The sequence below is a fragment of the Aspergillus fischeri genome, genomic scaffold (genome assembly GCF_000149645.3).
Source record: "Aspergillus fischeri NRRL 181 1099437636252 genomic scaffold, whole genome shotgun sequence".
Taxonomy (NCBI): domain Eukaryota; kingdom Fungi; phylum Ascomycota; class Eurotiomycetes; order Eurotiales; family Aspergillaceae; genus Aspergillus; species Aspergillus fischeri.
The window spans coordinates 1318874-1345748 of NW_001509768.1; the positions used below are offsets into that span (position 1 = coordinate 1318874).

At 50.3% G+C, this 26875-nt stretch overlaps 7 protein-coding genes across 7 annotated transcripts, besides 3 other annotated features; 4 read left to right on the top strand and 3 right to left on the bottom strand.

Annotated features, from left to right (window-relative positions):
• Window positions 1-702: 702 nt before the first annotated feature.
• On the top strand, window positions 703-4072 carry NFIA_066220 (putative SNARE-dependent exocytosis protein (Sro7); the record flags this gene model as incomplete). Its single annotated transcript, XM_001263354.1, has 7 exons — window positions 703-789; window positions 863-1202; window positions 1257-2834; window positions 2888-3443; window positions 3513-3634; window positions 3702-3992; window positions 4047-4072. The coding sequence occupies 7 exons, from the start codon at window positions 703-705 to the stop codon at window positions 4070-4072; spliced, it is 3000 nt and encodes a 999-aa protein (XP_001263355.1).
• A 1556-nt stretch (window positions 4073-5628) lies between these two features.
• On the bottom strand, window positions 5629-6651 carry asf1 (nucleosome assembly factor ASF1; the record flags this gene model as incomplete). The annotated part of the gene is made up of 4 exons (XM_001263355.1): window positions 5629-6019; window positions 6078-6386; window positions 6442-6481; window positions 6543-6651. The coding sequence occupies 4 exons, from the start codon at window positions 6649-6651 to the stop codon at window positions 5629-5631; spliced, it is 849 nt and encodes a 282-aa protein (XP_001263356.1).
• A 602-nt stretch (window positions 6652-7253) lies between these two features.
• Window positions 7254-10691, top strand: rna14 (cleavage polyadenylation factor subunit RNA14; the record flags this gene model as incomplete). The annotated part of the gene is made up of 5 exons (XM_001263356.1): window positions 7254-8153; window positions 8208-8639; window positions 8700-9702; window positions 9754-10467; window positions 10531-10691. 5 exons carry the CDS (start codon window positions 7254-7256, stop codon window positions 10689-10691), a joined length of 3210 nt encoding a protein of 1069 aa, XP_001263357.1.
• Window positions 10692-11858: 1167 nt separating this feature from the next.
• Window positions 11859-11900: a microsatellite.
• Window positions 11901-12062: 162 nt separating this feature from the next.
• Window positions 12063-12082: a microsatellite.
• Window position 12083: 1 nt separating this feature from the next.
• Window positions 12084-12108: a microsatellite.
• Window positions 12109-13386: 1278 nt separating this feature from the next.
• Window positions 13387-16383, top strand: NFIA_066250 (putative eukaryotic translation initiation factor eIF-2C4; the record flags this gene model as incomplete). Its single annotated transcript, XM_001263357.1, has 6 exons — window positions 13387-13590; window positions 13658-13770; window positions 13824-14014; window positions 14074-14222; window positions 14278-16114; window positions 16187-16383. 6 exons carry the CDS (start codon window positions 13387-13389, stop codon window positions 16381-16383), a joined length of 2691 nt encoding a protein of 896 aa, XP_001263358.1.
• A 1307-nt stretch (window positions 16384-17690) lies between these two features.
• NFIA_066260 (SAGA histone acetyltransferase complex subunit SPT7) lies at window positions 17691-21404 on the bottom strand (the record flags this gene model as incomplete). Its single annotated transcript, XM_001263358.1, has 4 exons — window positions 17691-18333; window positions 18389-19068; window positions 19120-20252; window positions 20321-21404. The coding sequence occupies 4 exons, from the start codon at window positions 21402-21404 to the stop codon at window positions 17691-17693; spliced, it is 3540 nt and encodes a 1179-aa protein (XP_001263359.1).
• Window positions 21405-22057: 653 nt separating this feature from the next.
• NFIA_066270 (VanZ family protein) lies at window positions 22058-22791 on the top strand (the record flags this gene model as incomplete). The annotated part of the gene is made up of 2 exons (XM_001263359.1): window positions 22058-22082; window positions 22178-22791. The coding sequence occupies 2 exons, from the start codon at window positions 22058-22060 to the stop codon at window positions 22789-22791; spliced, it is 639 nt and encodes a 212-aa protein (XP_001263360.1).
• Window positions 22792-23586: 795 nt separating this feature from the next.
• On the bottom strand, window positions 23587-25681 carry ptpB (tyrosine protein phosphatase PTP1; the record flags this gene model as incomplete). Its single annotated transcript, XM_001263360.1, has 4 exons — window positions 23587-24387; window positions 24448-24713; window positions 24818-25284; window positions 25659-25681. 4 exons carry the CDS (start codon window positions 25679-25681, stop codon window positions 23587-23589), a joined length of 1557 nt encoding a protein of 518 aa, XP_001263361.1.
• Window positions 25682-26875: the final 1194 nt, after the last annotated feature.

Genomic DNA, 26875 nt, shown 5'->3' on the forward strand with positions numbered 1-26875 from the left:
GAAACCGAAGCACGAAGACGGTTAACAAGGATATTAACAAAAATGGCTGCAGTTGAGGTCGTCGAGACTCGTGTGGATGTTTAGTCGCCCGCAGTTGAGCCAAACGGACTCACATCAGACTATATGCTATGTCATCACCATCTTAAATACAGACCATGTACATAGAATCTAAGCATATGATTTACTTGAAGACCAATACTGCTCTAGCGATGAATGACTAAGGACAATACACAGAGGTGTTCATCTTATATTAACCCATTTCATAATTCATGATGTTACACTTACACAGATGGCTATGGTGAGTTTTGCTCCTTCGAATTGGAAAGTCCGTTTTTACCAATATCACTGACTAACAAGTAGCGACTACATACACTACACTAGCCGGGATACCTTCTTGCTCCATTTGATCCTTACTCACCTTTTCTAAGGCTGTTGTCTGCGTGTGATAACAGCCAAGAGCGGGGCAGCAGCAGTCAACAAATAAGAAAAGATGATGTCGTCAGGTGAAAATCGGAAATTCCGCGGTAGAAACTGCGCTATCCCCAATTGGGCGGTCTCTCTCCTCGGTGGGGCGCGTCCACTCCGCACCCTTTCAAGGAGGGCATCATCATTTTCTGGATAGTTCATGCTCCTTGGTCATTCTTTTCTCCTTTCTCTGCACTATTCTTGTATTCGTGCGCAGAGCCCTTGACTCCTTCAAAGATGGCACACTTCCTACGGGGGAAGCAAACCGGAATACAGAAAGATTTCTCCGATGGTCTCTCACCAGATCTCTTCAACCTCGATGATGTATGTCTTGGCTGCCCTAGGCACCGATATTTTCCCATTTGAGCTATCCTGTTGACCTCAATTCTACTTGCAGTACGCTCGGTGCGGTGTGAACTCGCAAATAAGTGTGCTTGCATACGATCCAGTCCAGTCTCTTCTGGCCGTAGGTACCAGCGACACCCAGTTCGGCAGTGGGCAGATCTATGTGTTTGGACAGCGCAGGGTCTCCGCTGTCTTTTCGTTGCCGCGGAAGGCATCGGCCAAATTCCTCCAGTTCTGCGCCGACAAGTTGATCAGCGTCGACTCGAAGAGCGAAATTACTATTTTCTCACTGGAGACCCAGAAAGCGCTGGTTTCGTACGCCCCGCCGAGCCATGCCACCGCCCTATTGACAGATCCTAGTCTGGATTATGCCTTTATTGGTCTACAGAATGGTGAGTGGGCATGAGGCACTTCTTATGAATATTCGTGCTAAGCGCTCTTTGCAGGGGACATTATTGCCTACGACCTGGATCGGGAGTCCTTGACACCGTTTAGAGTACCTAATCTCTGGGCCGAGCGCAATCCCCGGGCGCGACTGTGTCCAGTCCTTTCTCTGGCCTTTTCACCTCGGGATATTGGCAAGATTTTGGTCGGATATCCCGAAGGAGCCGTCACTTTCACCTTCAAACAGAACGTCGCTCAGAAGTACTTCCAATATGAAGTACCCCCCGGTGCAGTTGGGGGCAATTCCGAGATACCCTCCCAGGACACACGCAGACCCAAGCTGACCAGAGCGCTGTGGCATCCTAACGGTATCTTTGTTCTGACCGTTCATGACGACAACAGCCTGGTGTTTTGGGATTCGAAGGATGGGCGCAAGATCCTCGCCCGGACGATGGAGAATACACATATCGATGAACCTGGCGCCAGCCCAAACCGACGGTTTTCAACGGCTGAAGCCATTTTCAGAGACCCAATTACTCAAGTTGCATGGTGTGTTAAAGCCAACGGAGAGGACAGCGGCCTTCTTATTGCAGGTGGTCGGCCTAAGGCTGAGAGTAACAAGGGTTTGACCTTCATAGACTTTGGAGCAACTCCAAACTATCAAACTTCAACATGGCCAATGATCACCAATTATTTTGAAAACCCAAAACAAGTTCAGAATATTCCAGCACCTCCTGGTGCGGAAGTCGTCGACTTTTGCCTCATTCCCCGCTCCTCGCCATTCTATGCTGGCGCCCATGACCCCATCGCTGTGATTGCGCTTCTTTCCTCGGGAGAACTCATCACTCTAAGTTTTCCCAGTGGTCATTCCATCACACCTACGAACATGATTCACCCCTTCCTCTCTTTTGTGCACCCTTTTGTCACCAAAAGCACGATGACGCCTATTGACCGTTCCGCCTGGCTGGGCCTTCGGGAACGGAGATCGCAAGGCCCGAAATTCGTGATCGGTGGTGCAGAAGGCAAAAGGGCGCTGAAACGATTCGAGAATCGTAACATCATTACCACGGCTCACGCGGACGGAACCATACGTCTCTGGGATGTGGGCCATGACGACGAGATCGAAAACGCGGATGTCATCCAAGTGGATTTGGCCCGGGCTGTTGGGCGTGTCGCTAATGTGGAAGTCACTGAAATGTCTGTCAGCGGGTCTACAGGCGAACTCTCAGTTGGCTTGAAGAGCGGCGAGGTTGTGGTGTTTAGATGGGGTAATAATGGAAGTTTTGGCCATGAGGAGCCTCCAGGCACAAATGAAGGGGCCGGAAAGTTAACTCGGATCACCCACCGAGCTGATCCCGGGCTGAAACAAGGCATGCTTCCGCTCACTCTTCTGAATATGCAACAGGGGCCCGTGACTGCTGTGAAGCATAGCCATGTTGGTTTCGTTGCTGCCGGTTTTCAAAACGGCAGTTTTGCCATCATGGACTTGCGCGGGCCAGCAGTCATCCATACAGCCCAGGTATCCGATTTTGCGAAGACCAGCAAACGTGGAAGCTTTCTCAAGCACCGCGCTACTGAAAGCACAGCTCCAGAGTGGCCCACAAGCATAGAGTTTGGTGTGTTGACTCTGGAGGGTGAAGGTAAGATCTGTCGCCTTGAGTTATGAGTGAAGGCTGATACTGATCGTTTATAGATTATTCAAGCATCTGCTGCTTTGTAGGCACCAACAGAGGCAATTTGGCAACCTTCAAGATCCTGCCCGGAAATGATGGAGCTTACATGGGTCAATTCGCCGGCGTAACTCAGCTTGAAGACAAGGTCCTGAACATCATACCCATTGATGCGGATCAGGGTACCCCCGCGCTAGCCACAGCAAGCATGGTTGCCGGCCTCAGAACTGGCGCCAAAGTTAACGGAGTCGTCATTGCTGTTACTGTTTCCGGTTGCAGGATTTTTAAACCTGCAACATCCAAGGGCGCGCACAAGTCCTGGGATGATTATCTCTGCGATGCCGCGGCAGTCGTGAAGACAGAGGGCCGTGGTTATAGTCTCGTTGGACTGTTCGGCGATGGTAATGCTAGGGCTTTCTCCATCCCTGGTCTCAAGGAAATAGGCTGCACCAGTATCCATCAAATTGCCGACATGAGACGCCTCTCGGACTCAACTGTCTGTGCTGACGGTAGTGTTCTGACCTGGACGGGTCCGTCGGAAGTAGCAGTGTTCAATGTTTGGGGCTCTGGTACCGGACTGTATGGACCTCCGTCCCTCGATCATGTGTTTGTTCAACGGAAAGAATGACTTGCTAACAATTATGATAGACGACCATCAGACAGTCGACTCTTCAACCCACAGGCAGCCATTCCTGCACGTCCTACGATTACGAATCTGCAATGGATCTCCGGCACACAATATGTGTCCCCGGCCGACATGGATCTTCTGAGTATGTGCATTCGTTGCAGTCGCGATAACAAGTCTGGATAGCTGTACTGACATTTTCGCCACTACAGTCGGGGGCCCAGACCGGCCTCCATCAAAACGAATGCAGGAACAGATGCGACTAGAAGACCAAGAGCGGCGCCGACTCGCACGAGAGGGGAGAACAGGTTCCAATCTATCACAGGCATCGACGGGAAGTCAAGAGGGCTATTGGTCTTACATGACCCGTCAAGTCCAAGAACGAACGGAGCGACTAGGCATTGCTGGTGAGAGTATGGACCGTCTGGAAGAAAACAGCAGCAACTGGGCCAGGGACGTCAATAAATACGTACAGAACCAGAAGAAAAAGGCGATTCTCGGCGGTAAGTTTTCGTAGCCTTTAAAGTATTGCGCGAGTCTGCTAACGGATGAACTAGCACTGGGGTCGAAATTTGGATTGTGATGTTATGCTCTCATGGAGTAGGACAGTTTCCGCACTTTTATACACACTTCGTTGTTCTTATAACTAAATACCCAATTTACGGCGCTTGTTCGGACTATGACCACACTACAAATAAGCTCAGCTTATGCGTTGCAGATATTGGATGAGCGAAATTCAGGGCCTCCATCAGCACAATACTAGCACGGTAGATCTTCAGAAAGATCCAATATTGGCCCACGTATCAACCTCACCAAGCTAATGCCGCTCCCCTAGATCCAATATTCGTGAGGAATATACCAAATCCGCCACCTCTTCTCATATTCCTTCCAGAGCTCCCGCAAATCCAGTCTGTATTGGTCCTTGGCTTCCTTCCTCTGAGCATGCAAGCGATGCAGTTCCAGCGTGATCGTCGCAGGATCCAGTCTATTATTCTGCACAAGATCAATCATCGTATTTAGTTCGCCGAGTTTCACCATCAACGCCCGGTGCAGTTTTCTCGACCGGTGCTTGTCTGCTGTCAGGTGGCAGTGTCGGCAGAGGCAGGCGAAGGTTCCATCGTTTGAAGTAAGGTCTTCGGGCGATTTGCTGCTCCGATGCTTGCAGGAGAATCGGGGCATTGTAGGTTCACTTCAGTGGCTATCGAGTGCTGCAGTCGAACTCTTCCTGAAGCCTGGATGGGATAGTGGATTGCCTCTGAGTCATGTATTATCTGTAGGCAGTTATTCTGATATGATGGTCAAGATCAATAGGCGAAGATCAATGTGGTGCTATTCTACAGAAGCGAAGCATAGAAGGACGCAACGGGTTATTTTATATATCTCTCTACAAAGAAGGCTGGATTGGAGATAATATCACCAAGCGGCAATTTCATTATGCTCTGAGACAGATATTGAAGCTATTCAAGCGACGCATTGCAATCTTTGAGCTGCTCCATTAGACGGTGATGTTTGAGGTAAAGTGACTGCTATAGGCCAAGATGACAATGCTGAGGTTGTTGTTTTCTCCTTCAACACCCGGGGAGGTTCATGAGTGTGTTTGGAGACTGATATTACCTCTTTGATTAGGTCCAAAGCTGGGAAGCGGATTGTTCACCGTGCAGTCCGCTTTACTGTACACAGACTAAAAGGTGAATACCATTGCTTGATATGGTCTACTTTTCGAGATTGGTGCGAAGAGGATTGGCGCAGTGCTATCGCCCAACTCAGTATCCGGACAACGCTCAACCGTCGAGAGCGAATACCTTGCATACAGAGTTGCTGTGGGGACAGTCGTGTCGCCAGGGCCACAGCAACCCTGCAGAAACCATGTCCATAGCAGAAAGGAATGTATAACTATAAACGGTGAACATGCATATCCCTGGCTTGGCCCTTGCTTGAGTACGGTATCCGAATTAAGAAAGATGCGGTGTGATATGTTTTCTCAAATTATGCGGTTTCTATATCATGTAAATAAATGCTGCAAAATCAGAGAACATGGCCCAGGCGAATAGCTTCGGTCGTCGTAAGCGTTGTAACACAATCGTAAAATCATGCAATATTGAGGATATTCCAAAGATGAGCGGTAAAACTGCGAGGTATTTAGTGCACCATGATGTCCTGCTGTTGATGATGCCCGCTGGCGGCGTTGGTATCTTTCGATTCGGTGTCGTCGCCCATTTCTACGTCTTCATCACGATCTCCACCCTCTTCCTCGTCAAGGTCGTCCTCTTCATCGTCACTTTCATCCTCGATATCTTCACTCTCCGCGTCGGAGATGTCTTCTTCCTCATCGTCCTTGCCAGCAGGTTCCTCCGCCCCTTCCATCTCGTGATCACCGCCCTTAGTAGCATCTCTTTCAGCCTCTTCGAGTTCTCTGACCAGCGCAGCCTCGAGTTCGGCTTCTTCAGCGCCGTAAGCAGCGCCGTCGTCTTCCAGATCCGCTTCGGGTTGGTCAGGTGGGTATTCGGCTGGAGCATCCTCCTCAGAATCCCTGAAATAGAAAGCGTAAGTTAAGGTCGTTGTACTTAAGAAGGAGGGGAATGCCTTACCACTTGATAGCGAACCTGGTCACTCTCGGCTTCTCAGCAAGAATATTTCGGCGGATTCGTTCAATAATCGGCTTGGCGGGAGGGTCCAGAGTGAGCTCTTCCGAGTCGTATTCATTGTTCACGTAGTATCCAACACGGACAAATTCTCTGCCGTCATAGCTGCAAGTAAGAAGAATCACAGTGACACCGAGAATTTCTGAAGTAGGGATTCGCTTCAGGTCCGGAGCGTCGGCCTCGAAAAGGAACTTATTGACGCCAACGGGGATGGGTCCGACAAGAAGAGAGTCGAGTTCCTGGTCATATTCAGAACTACTCAGGTCAGCAACAGCAAACCTGCATTTGTATGCTGACGGCCTTGACTTACGATGTAGCAGAGCCGACGTAAGTGAGTTTCCATTCCAAGTCTGGCAACTCAGTTGTTAGTGACTCTGAACTTAGCTGTAAAGAACATCTTGAGTATGTCACCTTTCTGGAGCTGTTCGAGACACTCAAAGGTGATCTCGAATTGATATGGAGCCAGGAAAGGGGCGGGATTGTTAACAATCTTGACGCCGAGAAGGGAGACGACGGACATGGTGATTGATATGTGATAGCGTTAGATGAGGTCAGGAAACTTTTTCGTTGGAGGGTAATGGGCCTCTGAGAGAACGAGATATGAAAAACGCACGAGGCGATGGGTGTACAATAAGTGAAAACTATTTAACAAGGAGAAGTCCGGAAGAAATAATAAACACAGTTTCCATCGAGGGGTGATAAATCATGCAAGTCGCAACTCCCAACCGAAAGAAGTAAGTAATTACCCCGACGCGCTGCCCTCGCGTCCCTCATCTCTGTCGCGCCTCACCGCCTCCGTCACGTGATCCTGCCGCAATGACATCTGCAGCTTCTGCTAATAGCTCAGTGCGACAGCCACCTCCAGCAGCCCCATGCGGGAGTTTCTTTGTCCTGCACATTTCGGTTCCTTTTTTGTCAGCAGACGCTGATCTCTCTCATTTGCATTTTCAGGTGTTGTCCTTGAATTTCTTCCTGGTCAATTACTTCAGATTTTCCTCATTTAATGTAGGTGAGCGACGGCCACAGATCTTCTGGATCAACTTACTCATCGCACACTGCTGGACCAGGCCATTCGTTTGCAGCCATTTTGTCTTGTCGCGTTTGAGATCTTCGTAACCTGTCATGGCTGAAGAAGATGCTGAGAAAGCCTTTTTCCAGGCTCAGGCTATGAATGCGGAATCTGTGGACTATAAAGCTGTTGAAGAGCATGGTGCAGATAGTTCAGATTCAGATGATTATGATCCTTCAAAAACACTCCAAGACCAATATTCTTCCTCCTTGACAGATCTCAAGCAAAGTGAAAATGTTTCTTCCAGTGCCTCTCCTGAGCCAAACCCTACTGAGCAAAATTCTGTTCGACCAGATGATGATCCTAGTCAACCGGATGGTACATCCTGTCCTTCTCAGACACCCTCACGAGATGAGTCTCGGGCTTCCACTACGGTACCAACGTCCGGTACATCTGTGCAGCCGAAGACCAGGACAATCGGAGGATTTGTGGTTGAGGATGAAGACGAGGACGATGCAGGTGATGCTGATTATGAGCCCCCTGCTGTACTTGGTGTTGAGGACATGAATACTGTTGCTACGAATGTGCCTCAGCAGTCCGTCTCAGGAAATGAAAATGAAGCTTCTTCTACCCCTGATGTATCCCCGGATGATGCTGCGCAACAGTCCGCCAGCCTGAACAATGTTTCCCATAGCTCTTACTCTCCTGCTCCTGCTGTTGCCCCTAAAAGTGATGTGGCTGTTGCCGCTGGACAGGGTTTGTACAACTCACATGCTTTACAGTCCGGAAATGGGCAAGACAGCGCGGCGGCTACTCCTACGCCGGATTCTCCTTCGACCTCGAAAGGTCGCTTGCCTCACGATCGAGTCGGCATCTTGGAAGACCGAATTCAAGAGGATCCTCGTGGCGACATACCTGCCTGGCTCGAATTGATCAATGAACACAGAAGCCGCAATAGAATTGACAGCGCGCGTGATGTTTTTGAACGATTTTTGAAGGTTTTCCCCTTTGCTGTGAGTACGCTAAAGTCACCTCAGCACCAATGAGAGAAAGCTGACCGATCTCAGGCCGAACAATGGGTGGCGTATGCGAAGATGGAATCCGAACTCAACGATCTTTATCGGCTTGAGCAAATCTTCAATCGAACCCTTCTAACCATTCCGGATGTCCAGCTGTGGTCGGTATACCTGGATTACGTCCGCAGGCGCAATCCCTTGTCGACGGACACAACTGGACAAGCGAGGAGGATTATCTCATCTGCTTATGAGTTGGCGTTTCAGCACGTCGGCGTAGACAAGGATTCGGGTTCAATCTGGTCTGATTACGTTCAGTTCATTAAGTCGGGGCCAGGCAATGTCGGTGGGTCTGGTTGGCAAGACCAGCAGAAGATGGACCTGTTACGGAAGGCATATCAGAAAGCCATTTGCGTTCCAACTCAAGCTGTCAATACTCTCTGGAAAGAGTATGACCAGTTCGAGATGGGTCTGAATAAACTTACAGTAAGTTCGAGCGATTCTGCGAAGGCTCCCCACTTTCTGATATCTTCCCCGCCATTATAGGGTCGTAAATTCCTTCAAGAGCAGTCACCAGCGTATATGACCGCTCGAAGCTCATATACGGAGCTGCAAAATATCACAAGGGATTTAATCCGCACAACGTTGCCTAGATTGCCCCCTGTGCCGGGTTCTGATGGTGATATTGAATTCACTCAACAGGTTGATATCTGGAAGCGTTGGATCAAGTGGGAAAAGGGAGATCCACTTGTGTTGAAAGAAGAGGATCCTACTGCTTTCAAGGGCCGCGTTGTTTATGTCTACAAACAAGCTCTCATGGCCCTGAGGTTTTTGCCAGAAATGTGGTTTGATGCGGCCGAGTTCTGTTTTCTGAATGATCTGGAAAGTGAAGGAAATGAGTTCCTCAAGCAGGGCATGGAAGCTAACCCTGAAAGTTGTCTTCTTGCCTTCAAGCGTGCGGACCGACTGGAAATTACATCGGAGTCTGAGCAAGATCCCATCAAGCGAGGTGCGAAGGTTCGGGAACCCTACGATAAATTACTTGATGCTTTGTACGATTTGATTGCGAAAGCACGTACGAGAGAAGCTCAAGACGTCGCACGCCTTGAAGAGACTTTTGCAAAGATGAACGCCGACAATCCACCTGCCAAAACTGATGACGACGATGACGATCAAAGTGAGTCAAAAGCAAGAGAATCAGTCAAAAATGCGCAGATCGATGCTGTTCGCAAAGCACACGCCATACAAATCGGCATTCTTTCTAAGACAATCTCTTTCGCCTGGATTGCCCTCATGCGTGCCATGCGCCGTATCCAGGGCAAAGGAAAACCAGGTGAGACGCCTGGCTCCCGACAAGTGTTCGCCGATGCGCGCAAGAGAGGTCGCATTACTAGCGACGTCTACATTGCCAGCGCCCTCATCGAGTACCACTGCTATAAGGACCCTGCGGCCACAAAGATCTTTGAGCGTGGTGCTAAGCTCTTCCCGGACGATGAGAATTTTGCACTCGAATACTTGAAGCATTTGATTGATATCAACGACGTTATCAGTAAGCTACTGCAGTGTTCCTAATGTAATCCGATTTCTAACCGTCTCCCAGATGCGAGAGCAGTGTTCGAGATGACGGTCAGGAAGTTGGCGTCTAACCCTGAGAACGTTCATAAGACCAAGCCAATATTCGCGTTTCTTCATGAGTACGAGTCCAGATACGGCGATCTGGTTCAGGTGATCAACCTCGAAAATCGGATGCGTGAATTGTTTCCTGAAGATCCTACATTGGAACAATTTGCTCACCGTTATTCGGCTCCTACTTTCGACCCGACCGCTGTTCGGCCGATTATATCGCCGTCTCAGATGCGGCCAAAGGCAGCCTTCCCTACAACTGAGCAACCGATGTCCCGCCATGGTACCCCCACGCCGAGATACCCAGGCTCTGTCACAGACTCTCCTAAACGACCACTGGAGGACTTTGACGACGACTACAACCGGCCCCGCAAGTTTGTGAGGGCTGAATCACCTTTAAAGACCACTCAGCGGCGACAACTGGATCAACAGAAGCGATCACAACTCAGCAATGTCCAGGCTGGGTCGCAATTCAGATCTCAAGGCTCACCAGCTCCATTACCTCGCGATATTGTTCATCTCCTGAGCATCATCCCTCCAGCCTCCGCATACACGGCCGGTAGATTCTCCCCTGAGAAATTGGTCGATCTCATTCGTAGAATCGAGATGCCGAGCTCCATTTCCCAAATTCCTCTTCCGCAGTCAGCTCGGGGCCTCGGGACTACACAAACACCAATGCAGCCGTTTTCTGGTAAGGCTTCTCCTTTCTTTTCTTTCGAGCTGTCTATAGTCGCTCTGTTTGGATATCTAACAGCATTGATCTTCCAGGGATGTACCGGTAGTAGTCGTCTTCTCGATTGTTCCCCCTTCAAGATAGAAGAGCCTTGGAGACAGCCTCTGATTTCGAACCTCGCCTTGAGTGAAATTTTTGCGCCCAAAGCTACCATATCCACAGATTTCTCTCGAACTGTTTGACGAGACGTCGTCATAGCTTCGACCACAAACCTCATATGAAACATTTTTGGCAGCTGAGAGTTTTTGGACTTTCTCTTGGTTGATTGCATCCTCGGATCAGGTTTGGATTGTACAGCTGTTGAAGACATGACATACTACTAATGGCACATGGTGTTCCTGATGATCAGATAATCCTTTTTTTTTTAACTGCTTGCATCAGCCCTCAATCGATTCTCGGGTTTACAAAGTTGTGTTCGTCTCTTCCCGAGGGTCAATGTCAATACCATAATGCTAAATCATATTGCTCTGTTTCTCCTTCTTATACACCATTAATCCTTTGGGTTCATTCCTTCATGTTTCTACAACAACCCACTCGGTTGGCTGAACGACCTTAGCTTGTGCCCTTACGCCGTGAAGGCCCGTCTTCCGCCTGAATTAGGAATTAGCGACTCTTGATGTACGGAATGGCCTCGGATGTCCCTCCATTGTAACATCGCAAACCATATTCCCCGACTGCGCCTCCTTTTGCCTCTCAAAACTGGTATTCTACAGGAGACATGATCCTGTCCACCTCCTGTAAGCTCAGCCTTGACTCGATTTGTCTTCGAATAAGATTTGTGAGACTCCTGCAGGGAATGCCTCAAGCTATATCAAACCACACTTTCGGGATGCTCTGCAACGAGTTCGGGACCTCCAAGGCTTTGTAGGTATATAAAGAGAAAGGGGCGTCTTAGGGTCACAAACTGAGACTCGTATCGTATATTGAGGACATTCTGAACAGGCATTGGTTAGCACCACAAAATAAAAGAGCATTTTTGAAGTCGCCGCGGAGAAATAGCAGATGTGTTTCATTCTGTTCTCCATTCCTTCCAGAAACCACATTTCTCCATTTCCTCTATGATCAGAAAATACTTACGTCTTGCCTTTCATTCTTATCATATCGACCTCAGCTCGCTGCTTTTGTGCAAAGCCCTCTCATTGCACTACCACCACCATCAGCACCTCACCAGCACCTCACTAGAACCTGCCCAATTTCACCAGATGCTGTTACCCCTGGCGATAACACATCAACAAAACTCTTCAAACAGACCAGAACGTGGTGCCTTCCTCTCCTAATGAGCATGTCGTCAACAAAAACACTCTGATCACTTCGTCCTTCTCTCTCTGCTCACCTCTTACCTATCTGCTGCCTTACATATCACCTCACATATCGTCTCACATATCGCCTCACTGCCTGTCATCTTCGATTAGCATCCCCATCTCTCTCACCTCGCCATCTTGCTCACATCAAGCTTCATCTTCCTGCCCCGGCTCGCTCACTTTCAGATATCCCCGTCACGAGCCAGTGCTTCCCTCCTGCCTATCTAAGCATCCTTTTTCTCTCCTCTCCCTCTTCCTTCCTTCCTTCCTTCTTCCATACCATCCATACCATCCATACCTCCCCTGCTCGTCTTGCTCTTTCTCTGCTGTGCTGTTTCTACACCCTACTTGTCGTCTTCCTTGAAACATCCGTCTATCTTCTCCCTTGTCTTTACCCCTCCCACATCGACATCCTCCTCATTCGCAGACTGCTACTCGACCAGATTACCATTTTCACTGACGCGGCTCCTGGAAATACGCCCGATCATCCCCTTGTCCCTGTTCTCAACAAGACCTACGCGTCGTCTTCAAGCCGACTCTCTTTTGACTTTGCGGCTTGCTCTGTCCGCCCGGTCTATCCAGGTGTACTCCCAATTGACGCAATAGCCGACCTGCATCAGTAGCATCGGAGCCACTTTCGTGTATCCACGGACAATTCTCCCCTCTGTTTCTCAAAGAAGCAGTAGGCTGAGATTCAGTCTTGACTTTTCCCTGTAGCATAGGTTGTCCGTCGAGACAATCTGCTTGCATGGCTGGTGTTCTTCTGTTTTCCAATGTCCAGCTGTCCTTTGCGTTCGATCCTGCGATTCAAATCTGTATCCGAGTCAGTCTAACAATCGGGCAAGAAACAGAAAGCAAACGGCTCTTAGCGAAATCCCCCATCAGTAAAAGCAATGGCTGCGCCAGGACGCGGTCCCATTGGGGATCCTGCTTTGGATCGTCCAAAGCTCGTCACGGACATGTGCAAGAATATTGACTTGACAATGGGTGCATTCCAAATCAACCACCTAGTAAGTCGCTTCTCGAGTTGGATCTTGCAAAATGACAAATGATTCCTCTGCGAATGGCGTTTGTGTTGCCGCCGGGTCATACCTTTGGAAACAATCCTATTGTCCACAGGAGGCTGATGCAATTACCTATTGCTGCTGTCCTTCAATACCCTGTTTCCCCTGTCTCCTTCACTGGTCCATTCCTTTTATTCACTACCACCTCATGCAATTGATGTTTTTTACATGGTCTTCCTTCGCTGTCCACTTCAAGCTCTGCCCATTCACACCTCTTGTCTATCAAACGACCAATGCATCCATTGCATCAATTCACCGGCTACAAGCTTCCCATTGATGTAAGAAGCCGATATTCAATCTTTAAGTCCTTTTCTTTTTCAGATTCACATCGTCTATGCCATGTCAGCTTCCTCTCATGGCGACGGCAAAGTTATATAAACGCCCTTCTCTTCCCCTGCTCTGCCTTCTTCTTTCCCTCTCATACAAACGCAGACTCTTGTCTTTGACTCCCTGCACTATCTCACCCGCTTCTTCACTCACAACACTTGCTTCATTTCATTGCCATCCTCATCATGGAGGACTTCGAGTACACGAACAAACTTGAAGGCGGCCTTCGCCATCTTCGTATCCAGAATGCTGACGAGGTTGCCAAGTACTCTGTTCCTGTCGAGACCGTTGCCCGTCCCAACCACAATCAGACTGGAAAGGAGATCGAAGTTCTTATGAACGCCTATCCCATCACCAAATTCCCTACTCGTAACGTCTACCAGTACGACGTAAGTATTTCCTGCAATCGAACGAACAAGACAATCACTGGAGCAGCACCTTGCTAACAAGGCAAAGGTTCAAATCGGAAATGGCGTTGAGAAGAATGCTGTCATCAAGAAGGTTTGGAATTGCAATGCTCGCAAGGCCGCCCTGAAGCAGATCGTCTTCGATGGTCAGAAGCTTGCCTGGTATGTGCTAACACTAACCTGTCCTTCGAGCAACCACTGAGTAGCATACACAGGTCCATGAATAACTACCCCAACGGTTTGAATGTCGTTGTCGACCTCGATGTGGAACAGGGCCGGCCTGCTGGTAGGACCAGCAACACTTTCCGGTTGACTGTTCGTCCCACAAAGACCGTCAACCTGGCAGTTCTGAACTCCTGGCTTACTGGGCGCACCTCTATGTCGGAGGCGGTCCTTGAGGCTATGAGTAAGTCCACCGCTTGCTTGAGCTTCAGCGTGTTCAGTTTCAGTGACTAATAGCCACAGACTTCCTCGATCATGTCCTTCGCGAGCATCCAAGCGGCAAGTTCCTCGCCATTCGCCGCTCTTTCTTCGACCCCAACGGAGAAAATCAAGATCTCGGAAACGGTGTCCTTGCCTTCAAGGGTGTCTATCAGGCGATTCGTCCTGCACTGGTAAGCCGGCCTCTCTTGTTGAGCTAATCAACATCTTGACTAATTGTTGCACTAGGGCCGTGGTCTCATTGTCAATGTCGATGTGTCCAACTCCTGCTTCTGGGCGCGGACCTCTTTCATGGGCGCCGCCATGGCGATTCTCGATTGCCGGGACCATCAGCACCTGATGCACCTTCTCAAGCCTGTTGCCGACGGTCATGGTGGTGTTACCGAGTCGACTGGCTTTTATGAGGTTCACCGTCGCCTTCGCAAGCTCGGGGTTCAGCCGCATTACAAAGGCTGTCCTTGCCTTGGTGTCGATTTCATCGTCAAGGGCTTGCTGAACGCAAACGCCCGCCAGTACACCATTGAAATCAAGGACAAAGCCACTGGGAAAACCCAGAAGATGAGCGTGGAGGCCTACTTCAAGAAGAAGTATAATCTCACTTTGAACTACTGGGAGCTTCCTATGGTTGAGATGACCAAGAAAGGCGTCGTCTATCCTATGGAAGTCTTGACCATCCACGGACTCCACCGCTACCCATGGAAGCTGAATGAGTATCAGACTTCAGCTATGATCAAGTATGCCGCATCCCGTCCCGCGGATCGTCTCAATTCCATCCATAAGTCGAAGGCTATGCTTGACCATGCAAAAGACCCGGTCCTCAACACTTTCGGCCTTGCAATCGACAGCAACATGATTCGGACTAAGGCTCGTCTCTTGCCCAGCCCCGACATTCAGTTTGGTGGAAACCAGCGCCTGTCTCCTGGCACTAATGGTCGTTGGGATCTCCGTGGCAAGAAATTCTACCAGCCAAACAAGAGGCCCCTGGAAGCGTGGGGTGTGGGCTTCTTCCCTGGAAAGCGCAATGCTATCAACCAAACCCAGGTTCAGCAGTTCTGTGACTTGCTTATGAAGACGTACGCCGGTCATGGTGGTATGATCAAAAACAGGCCCCACATCCTTGAGCTTCGTGAGGACATTGGCGAAGCTATTAAGCGTCTCTACAACACGACTGGTCAACGTTTTCAGAAAGATCCCCAGCTTCTTTTGATCATTGTTCCGGACAAGAACTCCTTTACCTACACGCGGATCAAGAAGTCTTGCGACTGCCGTTGGGGTGTGCCCTCTCAAGTCTTGCAGTCCGGTCACTGTGTCAAACTTAACCCTCAGTACGCCTCTAATGTCCTAATGAAGGTCAATGCCAAGCTCGGTGGCACCACTGCTCGTGCTGTGCCCAAGGTTACTGAAGCAACTTTGCGTCCTCGCTCCATGATCATCGGTGCTGATGTGACTCACTCTCCTCTGGGTGTCTGGTCGCCTTCCATGGCGGCAATGTCTGTCTGCATGGACGCTTTCGGTGGCCGCTACTGGGGAGCCTGCGAGGCGAATGGAGATCGCCTTGAAATCATTGCTACTTCCAACATTGAGGTTATATTGACTCCCCTGATTCGCGAATGGATGGCCACTGTTGGGGAAGGCAGAGCTCCGGAGCACGTCTACTACTTCCGAGATGGAGTCTCCACTGGACAATTCGAACAGGTCCTTCAGCAGGAGGTCTTTGATATGAAGGCCATCTTCATGAAGCTGACCCAAGATCAGTTCAAGGGGAAATTCACCGTCATCGTCGCGAACAAACGTCATCACCTGCGTGCCTTCCCCCGTCCTGGCGACCGCAACTCCGCGGATCGCAATGGCAACCCCCTTCCTGGCACTCTGATCACTAGAGATGTTACTAGTCCTCACGACTGGGACTTCCTTCTTTACTCGCACATCGCGCTCCAGGGAACTTCTCGTCCTGTGCACTACCATGTGATTCTGGACCAGATCAAGCACAAGGCTCAAGAGCTCGAGAATATGATCTACGACCACTGTTACCAATACATGCGCTCCACAACTTCGGTGTCTCTCTGTAAGTCGCTCCGACTTGCTCGCTTCTCCTGCTTGCATGACATTGACTTTGCTAACGTATTACAAATTATAGTCCCCGCTGTCTACTATGCTCATCTCATTGCGACTCGAGCACGGCACCATGAGGATGTCCCGGCTAGCTCTGGTCCTCAGAGCGGTCCTGAGGTGAAGATGACGAACCCCAAGCCGAAGGACCGCCCCGTCGATCCCCGTCTTCTGCCCATTCATGGTACCTCCAACCGTCTGCCTTTCGGAATGTGGTACATCTGAAGATTGGCACAGCAGTCACGACTCGTTCTCAGCCAAATCTGACAACTTGCTTGGATGGTTCCCCCGTTGCAACTTTGTGCTTTTGTGATTTAGTTTTGCAATTTATTAGCTATGGAGTTACACTCGGAATTCAGGCCAGTGATAGCTGATCCAGTTGGGACCGACTGACTCACTCCGGCGAGACGGATGGACCTGACGAGATGGCAGTTGCAAGCCAGAATACTTAGTAACCTAATGGGAACCATTTTATTGTTTTAATCCTGATCCAATGGCCTTAACAACCGTAGATTAGAAGCCATATTACCTTGGACATGGCTCAGCTTCGTAAGTCTTCTCTAGGTATCCGTATAATGGCCTCGCCGTAAGAATGTGCGCGTAGTTTGCTTCGTAAATTGCCTTACTTGCTTATCGGCCTGGCTGATGCGACAATCTCCCACAGCTTCGGCAGAATGGGTTGAAGTTATGCTGAGACAGAGACCATACGGACTTAGGATATTGTAGTGGTTGAAGAGGTGCATTTATCTCTTCTCTTTCAAGTAATATGCCATATACCCTTGCCAGATCATTGCACCCAACCGGCTAGCTTGTAGACAATCATACATAAAACAAGAGATACAATCATGGACGTAGACAGTACTCATAAAAGGGAGGAAGAGCGATACTTCAGACCGATTAAATGAATCATGACTGTCAAGAATCGATACAATAAGCCAATAAACCCGAACAAAAGCTGGGTAAGCAAACAAAAAGAGGAAGGAAAAGAGAGTGCAAACAAAGAACAATGCACAGCGGAGCCGTGTTGATCAGAAGATGAGTTGCCGGAGGACGTAGAGTTAGATGCTGGTGTCCAGGTCCATGCGAGTCTCGAGTGATCGTTACCAGATTGGGAAGATGCGATGGAGGGGAGAAGCGAAAGACTGAGGTGTATCCACTGACGCTCGCGTATATGTTCTGTTGCTTGGGTCGACAGCGTTGATGGTCTAAATTCGTTAGGCTGAAGACAAGGGAAGCGACAGCAGTGTAAGTGGATTGAGGCGTCCGCTGACTGGTCTAATTGCGGAGAAAAGCTTCAAGGCGTTTGTATGAAGCTCATTTTATGTTTCAGAGGGCGCAGGTACTCAAAGGGACGAATCATTGAAAAATGAGGAAAAGGGTAAGAAAACATTGCTGAGAAAGAAAGGCCAGGTATAAAGATAGTAAGTAGTAATGATAAAGTTACAATACACAAGAAGTCTTTCTCCAAGGCGTCCGAAAGCACCTGAATATCCTCAATGAAGGTCAAACCGGTCCGGCATCACAGTCATAAATCATGACGCATCGCCCGCAGCCCCATTCGTCAAGGGTACAGTACTGTCGTTATTGTTGCTCTGGTCGGGATTTGCGGTGTTGGTGGGAGCACTGCTCTCACCACCGACGGCATCCGACACAGCGGAGCTGTCAACCCCGTTCTTAGCACTGACTTCGGTTGTCGAAACCGCAGTCTCATCTCCTGCTGCATCTTCGGCCTTCAGATTCTTCATGGCCGGATTAGTAGGTAGCGCACCGTCCATACCCATTGCAGCTTCGTCGCCCTCGGCAGTAGATCCTGGGATGCCTGCCGACCCGCTATTCTTCTTGACCTTCTTCTTGCTAGGCTCCGAGAAAGATGGCCGGGGCACAGCTGACTGCCCGGGAGCGGATGGCGGGAGTGGCCTTTTCTGCGGACTGGTAGTAAGGCCCTGTTGGCCAGAAGGGGGAGGGATTTTGCCAGATGCTGGAAGGCGGGGTCGCGCGGCCATTGGTCTCTGCTTGGGCGGGAGCTCGAGATCTTCTACAAGGGGCTCGTCGTTGCTTGCCTGTAGCTTGGCACGGAAGAATTCCTGCACCAGACCGATCTGCTTTGACACTGATTCCGACGTGACACGCGGGTAGGGAGGTGGAGGTGGGAAGAGCGTGATGGCTTGAGCAGCGCTTTTAGAAGATTAGCTCCAGTGTTCGCTGTCAAAGTACATAATAAGTAACATACCTTGGGTTCTGGGCCTGAGCGGCATTATACATCCTGTTTTGAAGAAGATGAAGGGGAACGCTGAGCGTTGCCAAGCCAAATTCTCTATCCAGCCCCAGCTCCTTAAATCCGAAAAAGTCTTCGTCGATGTCCTCAGCGAAATCACCGCCGATGAACTGCTCACTTCCATCTGCAAATGCCTTCGAGCCATCTTCACCGCCGTCCGCAAGGGCAGGACGCAAGAGTTCCGAAAGCAGGGACCGCATGCGCTCATGCACAGTCGCCAATTTCGTTCCAAGTCGTTCGACATCATCCTTGATGTAGGACTCGAGGGACTCCACGTCTGTTCCAACTGAAGAGAGAGTGTGTAAGACAATCTCCGGTTCAGTATAGGCCCGCTTCCACTGTGAAGTCGAGGACGAGGTTTCAGTAGGAGGGACTTTCGGAGCTTCCATGTAGGATTTCATGGTCTCGCCGATCTTCAAGAAGAAGTCCGAAGCAATATCGGTCACTACGTCCAGAGCTGACGGCTGATACTCCTCAAACCCGGTATGATAAAAGATCTTGGCGACTGAGCGCTGCAGAGCGGCTTTGCAGACCCAAGGCGCCACCACTGGCCCCTCGTCATTCATGACATGGGGAGGGACATCTGCCTCGACAAAGGGTTCCGGATTGTACTTCTGAAATTGATTTTGATACATCTAAGACACATTAGGGATTTCCTAGTCACCAAGCGAAGGACCGAGACTTACCTGAGATTGCAGTTGCATCTGCTTAACAATCCCAATTTTCGAGCAGATCTTTCGAGTTTCTTGCATTTGTCGCATATTCGCATCCATCTTTCGAGAAAGCTTGCTATCCGGCTGAACAAATAGCCCCTTTGGCAGAATCCTCAGAAACTCCTCTGATGCATCGACGACATTGCCATCGGCATCTTCCCTCCACAGCAACTGTTCGGGGAGATCAGGAACACCAGACATGACGTCGTAGTAATCGGGAATGACTCTCTCCTCGTCACCTTCAATGCCCTCGGCCAAAGTCTCACCAGCAGCATCCGCCTCCATGGCCTGCGAGTTACCATCGCGGGCGTGATCGCCTTCTGCGATGCTCTGTTTCTGGTTTCTCAACCATCTTCTCATTCCATGCTTTGTCCTGAGCAAGGCCGGTTCGTCCGAATTGAGCTTGTCACCCTTGAAGAGGCGATGGCGCTCCGCAGCAATGACTGCTCGGTCCTTCTTTGTGACCTGCTTCCAGACCTTGTATTCAGGATCCTCAATTTCTATGCCCGGTGTGTTTAGAGCGCTCAGTGCATTGCTTGGAGTTGGTAAACCGTCGATATCCATCGAGTCACCGTGAACACCCTGTAGTCCCGTTCCGGCGCCGGCAGGGTCAGAAGGTGTTTGGGTTCTCGGAGGCGGCGTCGCGAATCCATTCGGAGCTCCCTCCATGGCAACATCGGAGTCCGAACGTACAGGCGCGGGCGGCTGAGAAGCTGGAGGTTCCGATGCGCTTGGAGTATCCCGAGCCGGAGCGGTGCCCTTCTTAGCGGCCGACTTCCCGGGTGCTTTCCTGCCTCTCGACGACATTATAGGTTCGTCGTCACTTTCCTCGGCGCCGTCAAGCTCCGCAAGCTGCATCCTGCGTTCCTCCGCCTCGACTTCAGCGCGATCTCTGATGACGATATCCGGTATGAGGGGAACCAGCTTTTCGGTCTCCTTCTTCATGTACATGGCGTGCTTGCGCAGGAAATGCTCTGGATTCGTGTTGTACTTGAAACAGTTGGACCAGATGAGGTTGAGGTCATCGACAAACTCCTGTTTCGATTTGTACTGAAGCGCCTTGAGTTTCTTTGTCATTGTCCCCAGATCCATCGGGTGTTTGATGACTGCGAAGGAGATCAGTATACTTCATACTACTACAGGATCGCGTGCAAAGAAGAGTGTGGTTCCTTACTGGTATAATAATCCGGAGCATCTCGCTTATTGACACGAGTCAAGAAAGCGGATGAATGCTCTGTCATAGCCTTGAGCTCGCTCAACACCTTCTCAGCAGCTTCGTAGAGCTCCTCCTGACCAATCTTGTCTTCACTGGCCCATTTGCTTCGATTCTTGCGGACTTCGCTCATCAAGCTTCGAAGTTCGGCGTCCGACGCTTGGACCATGTTGCGCTTCATGTCGATCCTCGCGATGAGGTTCTTCAAGGTCAGACTCGAAGCGCCCAAGTTGGCATTACTCAGGGAGCCGTAACCGTCCGTGCTCGCGTTCGCATTGGTGCTGCCCGCATTGGCTTGACTTGACATTTCAGCTTCTACTTGCCTCTCGGATTCTTCCAGACGCTGTTGGTCCAGCATAGCATCCCTGTCGTTCTCCAACGTGTGGAACATGGTGTGGAAACTTCTCCGCGCAGCTTCCTCGGTGGCTTTCTTGTCCTCCTCCAGCTTCTTCCGGATGTCCTCAAGCGTCTCCTTCTTCACTTCCTTCAGGTTATCGGCCGCAACCGATGCAGCGGTACTCGGACGATGCTTCGGAGACGGGACGCCGCTAGGTTCATGGGACAAAACGGATGATTTGGATTTGGGCGGGGTGGGAGCCTCGGCCTCCTCCTCCTCATCATCGTCGTATTCGTCGTAGTCATCATCGTCCAATTTTCTCGCCGGTTTCTTAGGTGCGACGGGGAGCGACACCGGCTCGTGGGCGCGGTTGATTTGGGACTCGGGTGCCTCCGTCTCAGCGTCAGCAGCGCCGAGGTTCTCTTCCGCGGTATGTTTTTTCGCGAACAAAGCGTTTATTTTCGCCTCGCTGCGCTTATACAAATCGCGAAAGGTGGCAATGCGTGGATCTTCGTCGGCCGCAGTATCAGACTCCGATATCAAAGTACCCGCGTGAGCGCCATCGGCCCCGGCAGAGGCGCGCATTTGCGGCGTCTTGAGCCCGGAAAAAGATTTAGAGTAGCCATTGACAGACCGCAAGTCATTGGGATCATCAGCGTGCCGGAGATGTCCTGGTGGCTGCCAGGTGTGGTGGTGACCGAGCGACATGCTCGCTCCAAAACCCCGGTTCTGGGGCGGGCGAGGGGGCTCGTTTCTCCACGTTTAGGAACAGGTCCAGGAGGGAAAGAACTGTGGGGGTTGACGGGGAAAAAAAGACATAGAGAGAAAGGTCCAATCGAGAAAAGTCACAGGAAGATTCTTCCCGGTCCAAAACCGATGGCGCGGGGGATGAAAATTGATGGCGAAGATGGACGCTTCTGTATGAGGATCTCTGCGCGAACGGATGAGGTGAGGTCGAACGTGAAGGCGGAAAGGCTGCCGCAGTTTCAGACCAATTGCGCAGTTCGAGGTTGGAGGCAGCAGACGATGATGACGAGCAATCTCTCTATTGATTTATTTGTAGAAAAAAAAAAAAAGAAGACAATAGGACGAATATGGTTGTCAGTATGATTTCTGTCAACTGTATCTTCTATTCTATTTTCAACCTCGAGTGATGCTATTCTCCATTATTTGCGCCTCAGGACAATAATGCAGCAACCCATCCAGATGCAGCAGCACATGACGAACCCGGAACGTCGCCAGTAATCAATCAGTAGACCAGCAGCAGCGAGACATCTCCGTTTCCTTCATTCAATAAATTGCCGACAAATTCCCTCCAAGATAGCTTCGAGCTTCTTAGCCACTTCAGCTCTCCTTTCACCATGCGAATCCGCTACCCCTTCGCAGGTAAGTTCGAAAGTCAAGTGTTGCACCCATAGCTTCAGGCATCACTTAACTCTTTCCGGACAATACAACACAACGACCTAACTAACGACATACAGGCGCCTTTCTCTTCCTCCTAATCCTCGCAGCCTACATCGGCCTGCTCCCTCATAGCACCTCCTCCTCGATCCCATCAAACCTCCAGCCAAACGACAAATTCCTCCACGTCGTCACCTTCTTCTTCCTCTCCCTCGTCTTCTACTGGATCCCGGATACCACCCGCCGCCGCTCTCTGCAATTGACCCTGCTCATCTGCACCCTCGCCCTCGGCATCGGCTCCGAGATCGTCCAGGCCATTCTCCCCAACGACCGCCCATTCGACCCCTTCGACATCCTCGCCAACCTCGTCGGCAGCCTCGGCGCCGTCGGCCTGTGCAGCTGGTACCACCGGCGGATGCTGGAGCGGCGGCGCAAGGCGCGCTTCGGGGCGCTCGGCGACGAGCGCGGGGATGACGTCGAGCTGGGCGGTGCCGGCGGTTCGGAGAGTGGCCTCGGGCCGCAAGAATCGGGCGTGATGTCGCTGGAGCAGGAGGTCGACAATTGGGATGAGAATGCGGTGGATACCTGGGATACGGAGGAGGGGCCGGATGAGTATTCTGCTGCTCCTCCGGGGCGAGCTCCGGAGTCCAAGGGCTCGCCTGTTAACGGCGAGGGTGCGAAACGGACTGATTAATTCGGCTTGCGGTTTGTTTTTTGAGTCGTAAGGTCTTGCCTGTGCGCTGGGCAGATTAGAAAAAGCACCACCGACGTGTGCGTTTACAGGTCCCTCATCGCTGATGAGCCCATCCTTTGTCATGTCTATATGCCTCCGCCTACTTTAACGACTGCCTCTGTGGAAAAGGAATCCTTGTTTATGATATTCATGGGTGACGCTGTACATTTATATCGTCCGTTTTCTCGTGCTTATATACCACCCTCTACTACGGGAAATCCTGCTTGGAATTCATGGCGTCGCATGTACTCAGCGAGAACCTATAAAACAACTTTTTGTCTTGCTGAATGGGATCTTTCAGATGAATCGGGGTCTACATGCCCATGGGTTTCCGCGAGTCTAACCTACCCTTCACTGCTTGAGGACAGGCAATCCAGTCGATCCAATGGCTCTAAAGAAACATGCATTGGATATTATATTCCTCGTAACCATATTCAGAAAGTTTATGTTACACCAAATCTATTGCTGGGAAGTTCCGACCAGGGAGAGGAAGAACGACTTTGAGACCACGAGCAAACGCACGGGAGTCAGTAATCAATGGAGCAGTCAAACATGATCCGATATGCGATAATGTGCGATAGTGACGAATAGACGCAATGCAGGCTGCCAGGAAAAAATCATGATAAGTCGTCAACGTAAGACAGATGGAGTGTATCTGAAGGTAAGGGGTGTATGTACGCAGAATCGAAACGTGGGTATGTGTCATCGGAGTGCTTCATCCATGCTCAGAATTTCCTAGTGTTCCAGGCCAGCTCCTCATGGCGAGGGACCATCATTGACTGGCTCCAGCTCAGGTTTATGGGAAGGCAGATACTCGGAACTGTTCGATAACTTGGCCATCTTCGCAGATCTCTCGTCTAATCTCCGCCCGGCATAGCTCGTCGTCTTGCCAAGTTTAAGGTCGACCTGTTCGCGGAGCACTTCATAGATGAACTGTAGTTGCATTTCATTATAGACCATCATCATCCGCTGTTCTCGCATTCGGTTGACCGTTTCAAAAACGGGATCGGTTTGCGAGTCGGTCACCTTGAGCAGCTGCCCCGATTCGAGTTCCCGCAAAAGATGGTCTAATGCGATGAAAGTGCCGGTGCGACCAACACCAGCGCTGCAATGCACGATCCGTGGGTTATCCGATGAACATTTGGACGCGGAGAGCTCAATCAAGTGAAGCAGCGCTTCGCGGTCCTCGCCTTCTGGCTTAGAGTAATCCGCCCAGCCAGCAAAAAGGAAATGCCAGACAATCTTTGACTCGTTGGCTAAGGTGAGTCGCAGTTTACGAACCTCGGAGCGAGAGTATTGGTCAAAGCTCGATTCCAATAGAGTGACTTCGCCCATTATATTGTCATTCGCTTCTTCGTACTCCTCGTTGTGTTCGAAAGGGTCGTCCTCGTCGCGCCGCAGAATCATGGAAGGCCGGTCATGGTCTAGGGGGAAGTATTGCGCACATTTCTCGCGGCCCGACTCGACCGTCTGCGTGAGCATGACGATGACAGCAACATCCTTGCTTTCGTGGAATACCATGTGCCAGAAATGAGCAAGGTGGCCTACTTTCGGTCCCTTCACACACAAGAATTAGTGGGTCGATAGGGCCGCCATGACATACGGATGCCTACATACCTGTGTTGCAATGTACCTCCTCTCCTCCTGAGACACTGAATCAGTAAGGACGATGGGCGATGCATTGATGAAATCGCATTCGCCTTCCGGCACCCTGAGATGGATGCGCGAGTTTGCCCATGCCTGCACATTCATATATCGGTTTCGAGCCCTGACCTCAGGATCCGCCTCCAAAGCCCAACGGTGGGCGGGGTCATTCGACAGCATCCCCTCGGCGAAGCGCGCCCGTTGTAGCCATTCCAATTCCTCAAATTTCTGGTGTATCTCTAGGATAATAATGAAGCGTCAGTGACTCTGCGACACTTCAGGACAATAACGTCTTGCGCAGCGATCGGCAACTGAAGTTGTCATCGGACGGGCGCATACTGACCGATGGCAGATTGGCACAGAAACGGGGGAACGAGTTCATTATCACCAGCTTCCAGGCCGGGATCATCTAACTCGGAACCGGACACAACGTCAAAACCACCTTCAGTGTCTTCCGGTAGAGCACGCTTAGTCGCCTGGACACTCGTATCGATCTTGATGGTGGGATGCGCCATCTTGGCCGCAGCGATCCTTTGGAAGGCTCGAACCTTGCCTAGGACGCCGCGCGCCTTTTTCGAGACCCGCTTTCGAGTTGAAGCAAGCTTTCGGGTGCCGCTGCGGAAACTGAGAGTATCTGGAGAAGGGGAGCGGGAGGGTGGTGCTGTGATAATCTGCCCCGCGTTGCCGTCCGATGGGTCGTCGCTCGTGCCGTTGGAGGGGTGTGGCAGGGATGATATCTGCAGCGTGGACAGATCGGGACAGCTGTGGCAGCTGCCCCCGGTCGTGATTTTCTTGGCCAGATTTTCAGGTCTTACAGGAACAACTTGCTGTCGGTTAATATCTAGGGAAGGATGAGTGTTTGTATAGAATCGGGTCGGTCGCGAGGCCACCGTTAAGGTCCGCGAAATGAGGGAGTAACAGGGTAATCTCGACCGGTTTTTCCTACGTTGAGGCAGGAGGTAACGAAGGCAGCGAAGATTTTCCTTTCGAAACGCCAATGCTAGGCACGATCAAGGGTCGTTAAGGTCGATAGTACCAGGTATAGAATGCGGCAAAAAATTGTCCAGAGAAAAATTACGAAAAAAGAAAGAAATAATGAAGGGAGATTATTGGAGCCCCTCACGAAACGCGATCAATTTTGGTCTCCCCGCACCTGCAAGAATAATGTAAAAGTTGATTAGAACGTGGCCAGGAACCTGTCGATCATTATATGTTCACAAGAAAGTAGCATATAAGGAGAGTAGTTGTTGGGAGAAAGAAGAGACAAAGGGAGTAGAAGAGGGACAGGATCGTCTGATAGTGTCATATGCGACGGTTCAACTTTCAAGAACAAAGGCTATGATGGAATTGTTGGGGTGTCTCTAGTGATGTAATCGCTAAAGAAGGTGTTGATATCACATAAAGAGAAGAAAACACATAGTTATAGTAGGGGAAAGGGAGGAAGACGACGTAAGTATCCGTAGAAAGAGCTCTTACCAGATGATTTTAGAGATCTGCAAAGAAGTGTAGGAGGGATAATATGCTACAAAAACAACATAGCAACAATAATCATCCAGACCTCTAGAATACAGTCCTACTGTTCTCACTAGTCATATCAATATGTAACTATATCCAGAATATCTTGACTTGGAGGCGAAACTCTGTTTCCTTCCATGGAGAACGAGAAGATCATTAGAACAGCAAATCCCCGCTTCTGACTGGTCGAGCTGTCAAACGCGCCACAAAAGGCTAAAACGCGCATAAGAGCGGGCGGAGCGCAGAGCCTCTTTTTCTTCCTTCCCAACTCCCAGCCATCACACGCCAAATCCGGCTACTACTTTCACTCTATGCTCTAAGCTCAGAGCTTATGGGTGCCTGATGGATTCCGCTGACGCTCAAGATCACATGAAACTATCTTCTATAAGCTTTGGAAATTAACTATCATCAGCCCACAAATGGTTTTCAAGCTTTTTTGGCTCCGAACCCTGGAGGTACGTAGCACCTCATCTGGCAGACCAAAGTCTCGATGGCCAGCTTTCGACTAACATTTGTATTAGGTTTGGTTAACTGCACGGGCATGTTTGCCTTCAAGGCATCTCAAAAAGGATTTGCAAAGCTGACTTGTTGACTACAGCTGCTGGCCAGCCCGACATTTCACAGGATGGTCGGAAGAGTCCACCAAAAGGTTCAACACCTCAGGTACGGTGTACCTCCCGAGGAAATGGGAGGTACCAAGCTTGAAAAGAATGGTATGCGAGATACTGCTCCAGAAACAATCATTTCGCTGAAGAGATTGTGCTGACGGCTTTGTCCATAGGTCCCGGCCTCAAACAGTTTCTCGAATACTTTAAAGAAGAAATCAAAGATCAGCTCAAGGGGAAACCGCCGAATAAACTATGAACCCGACTTTACCAGATTCTAG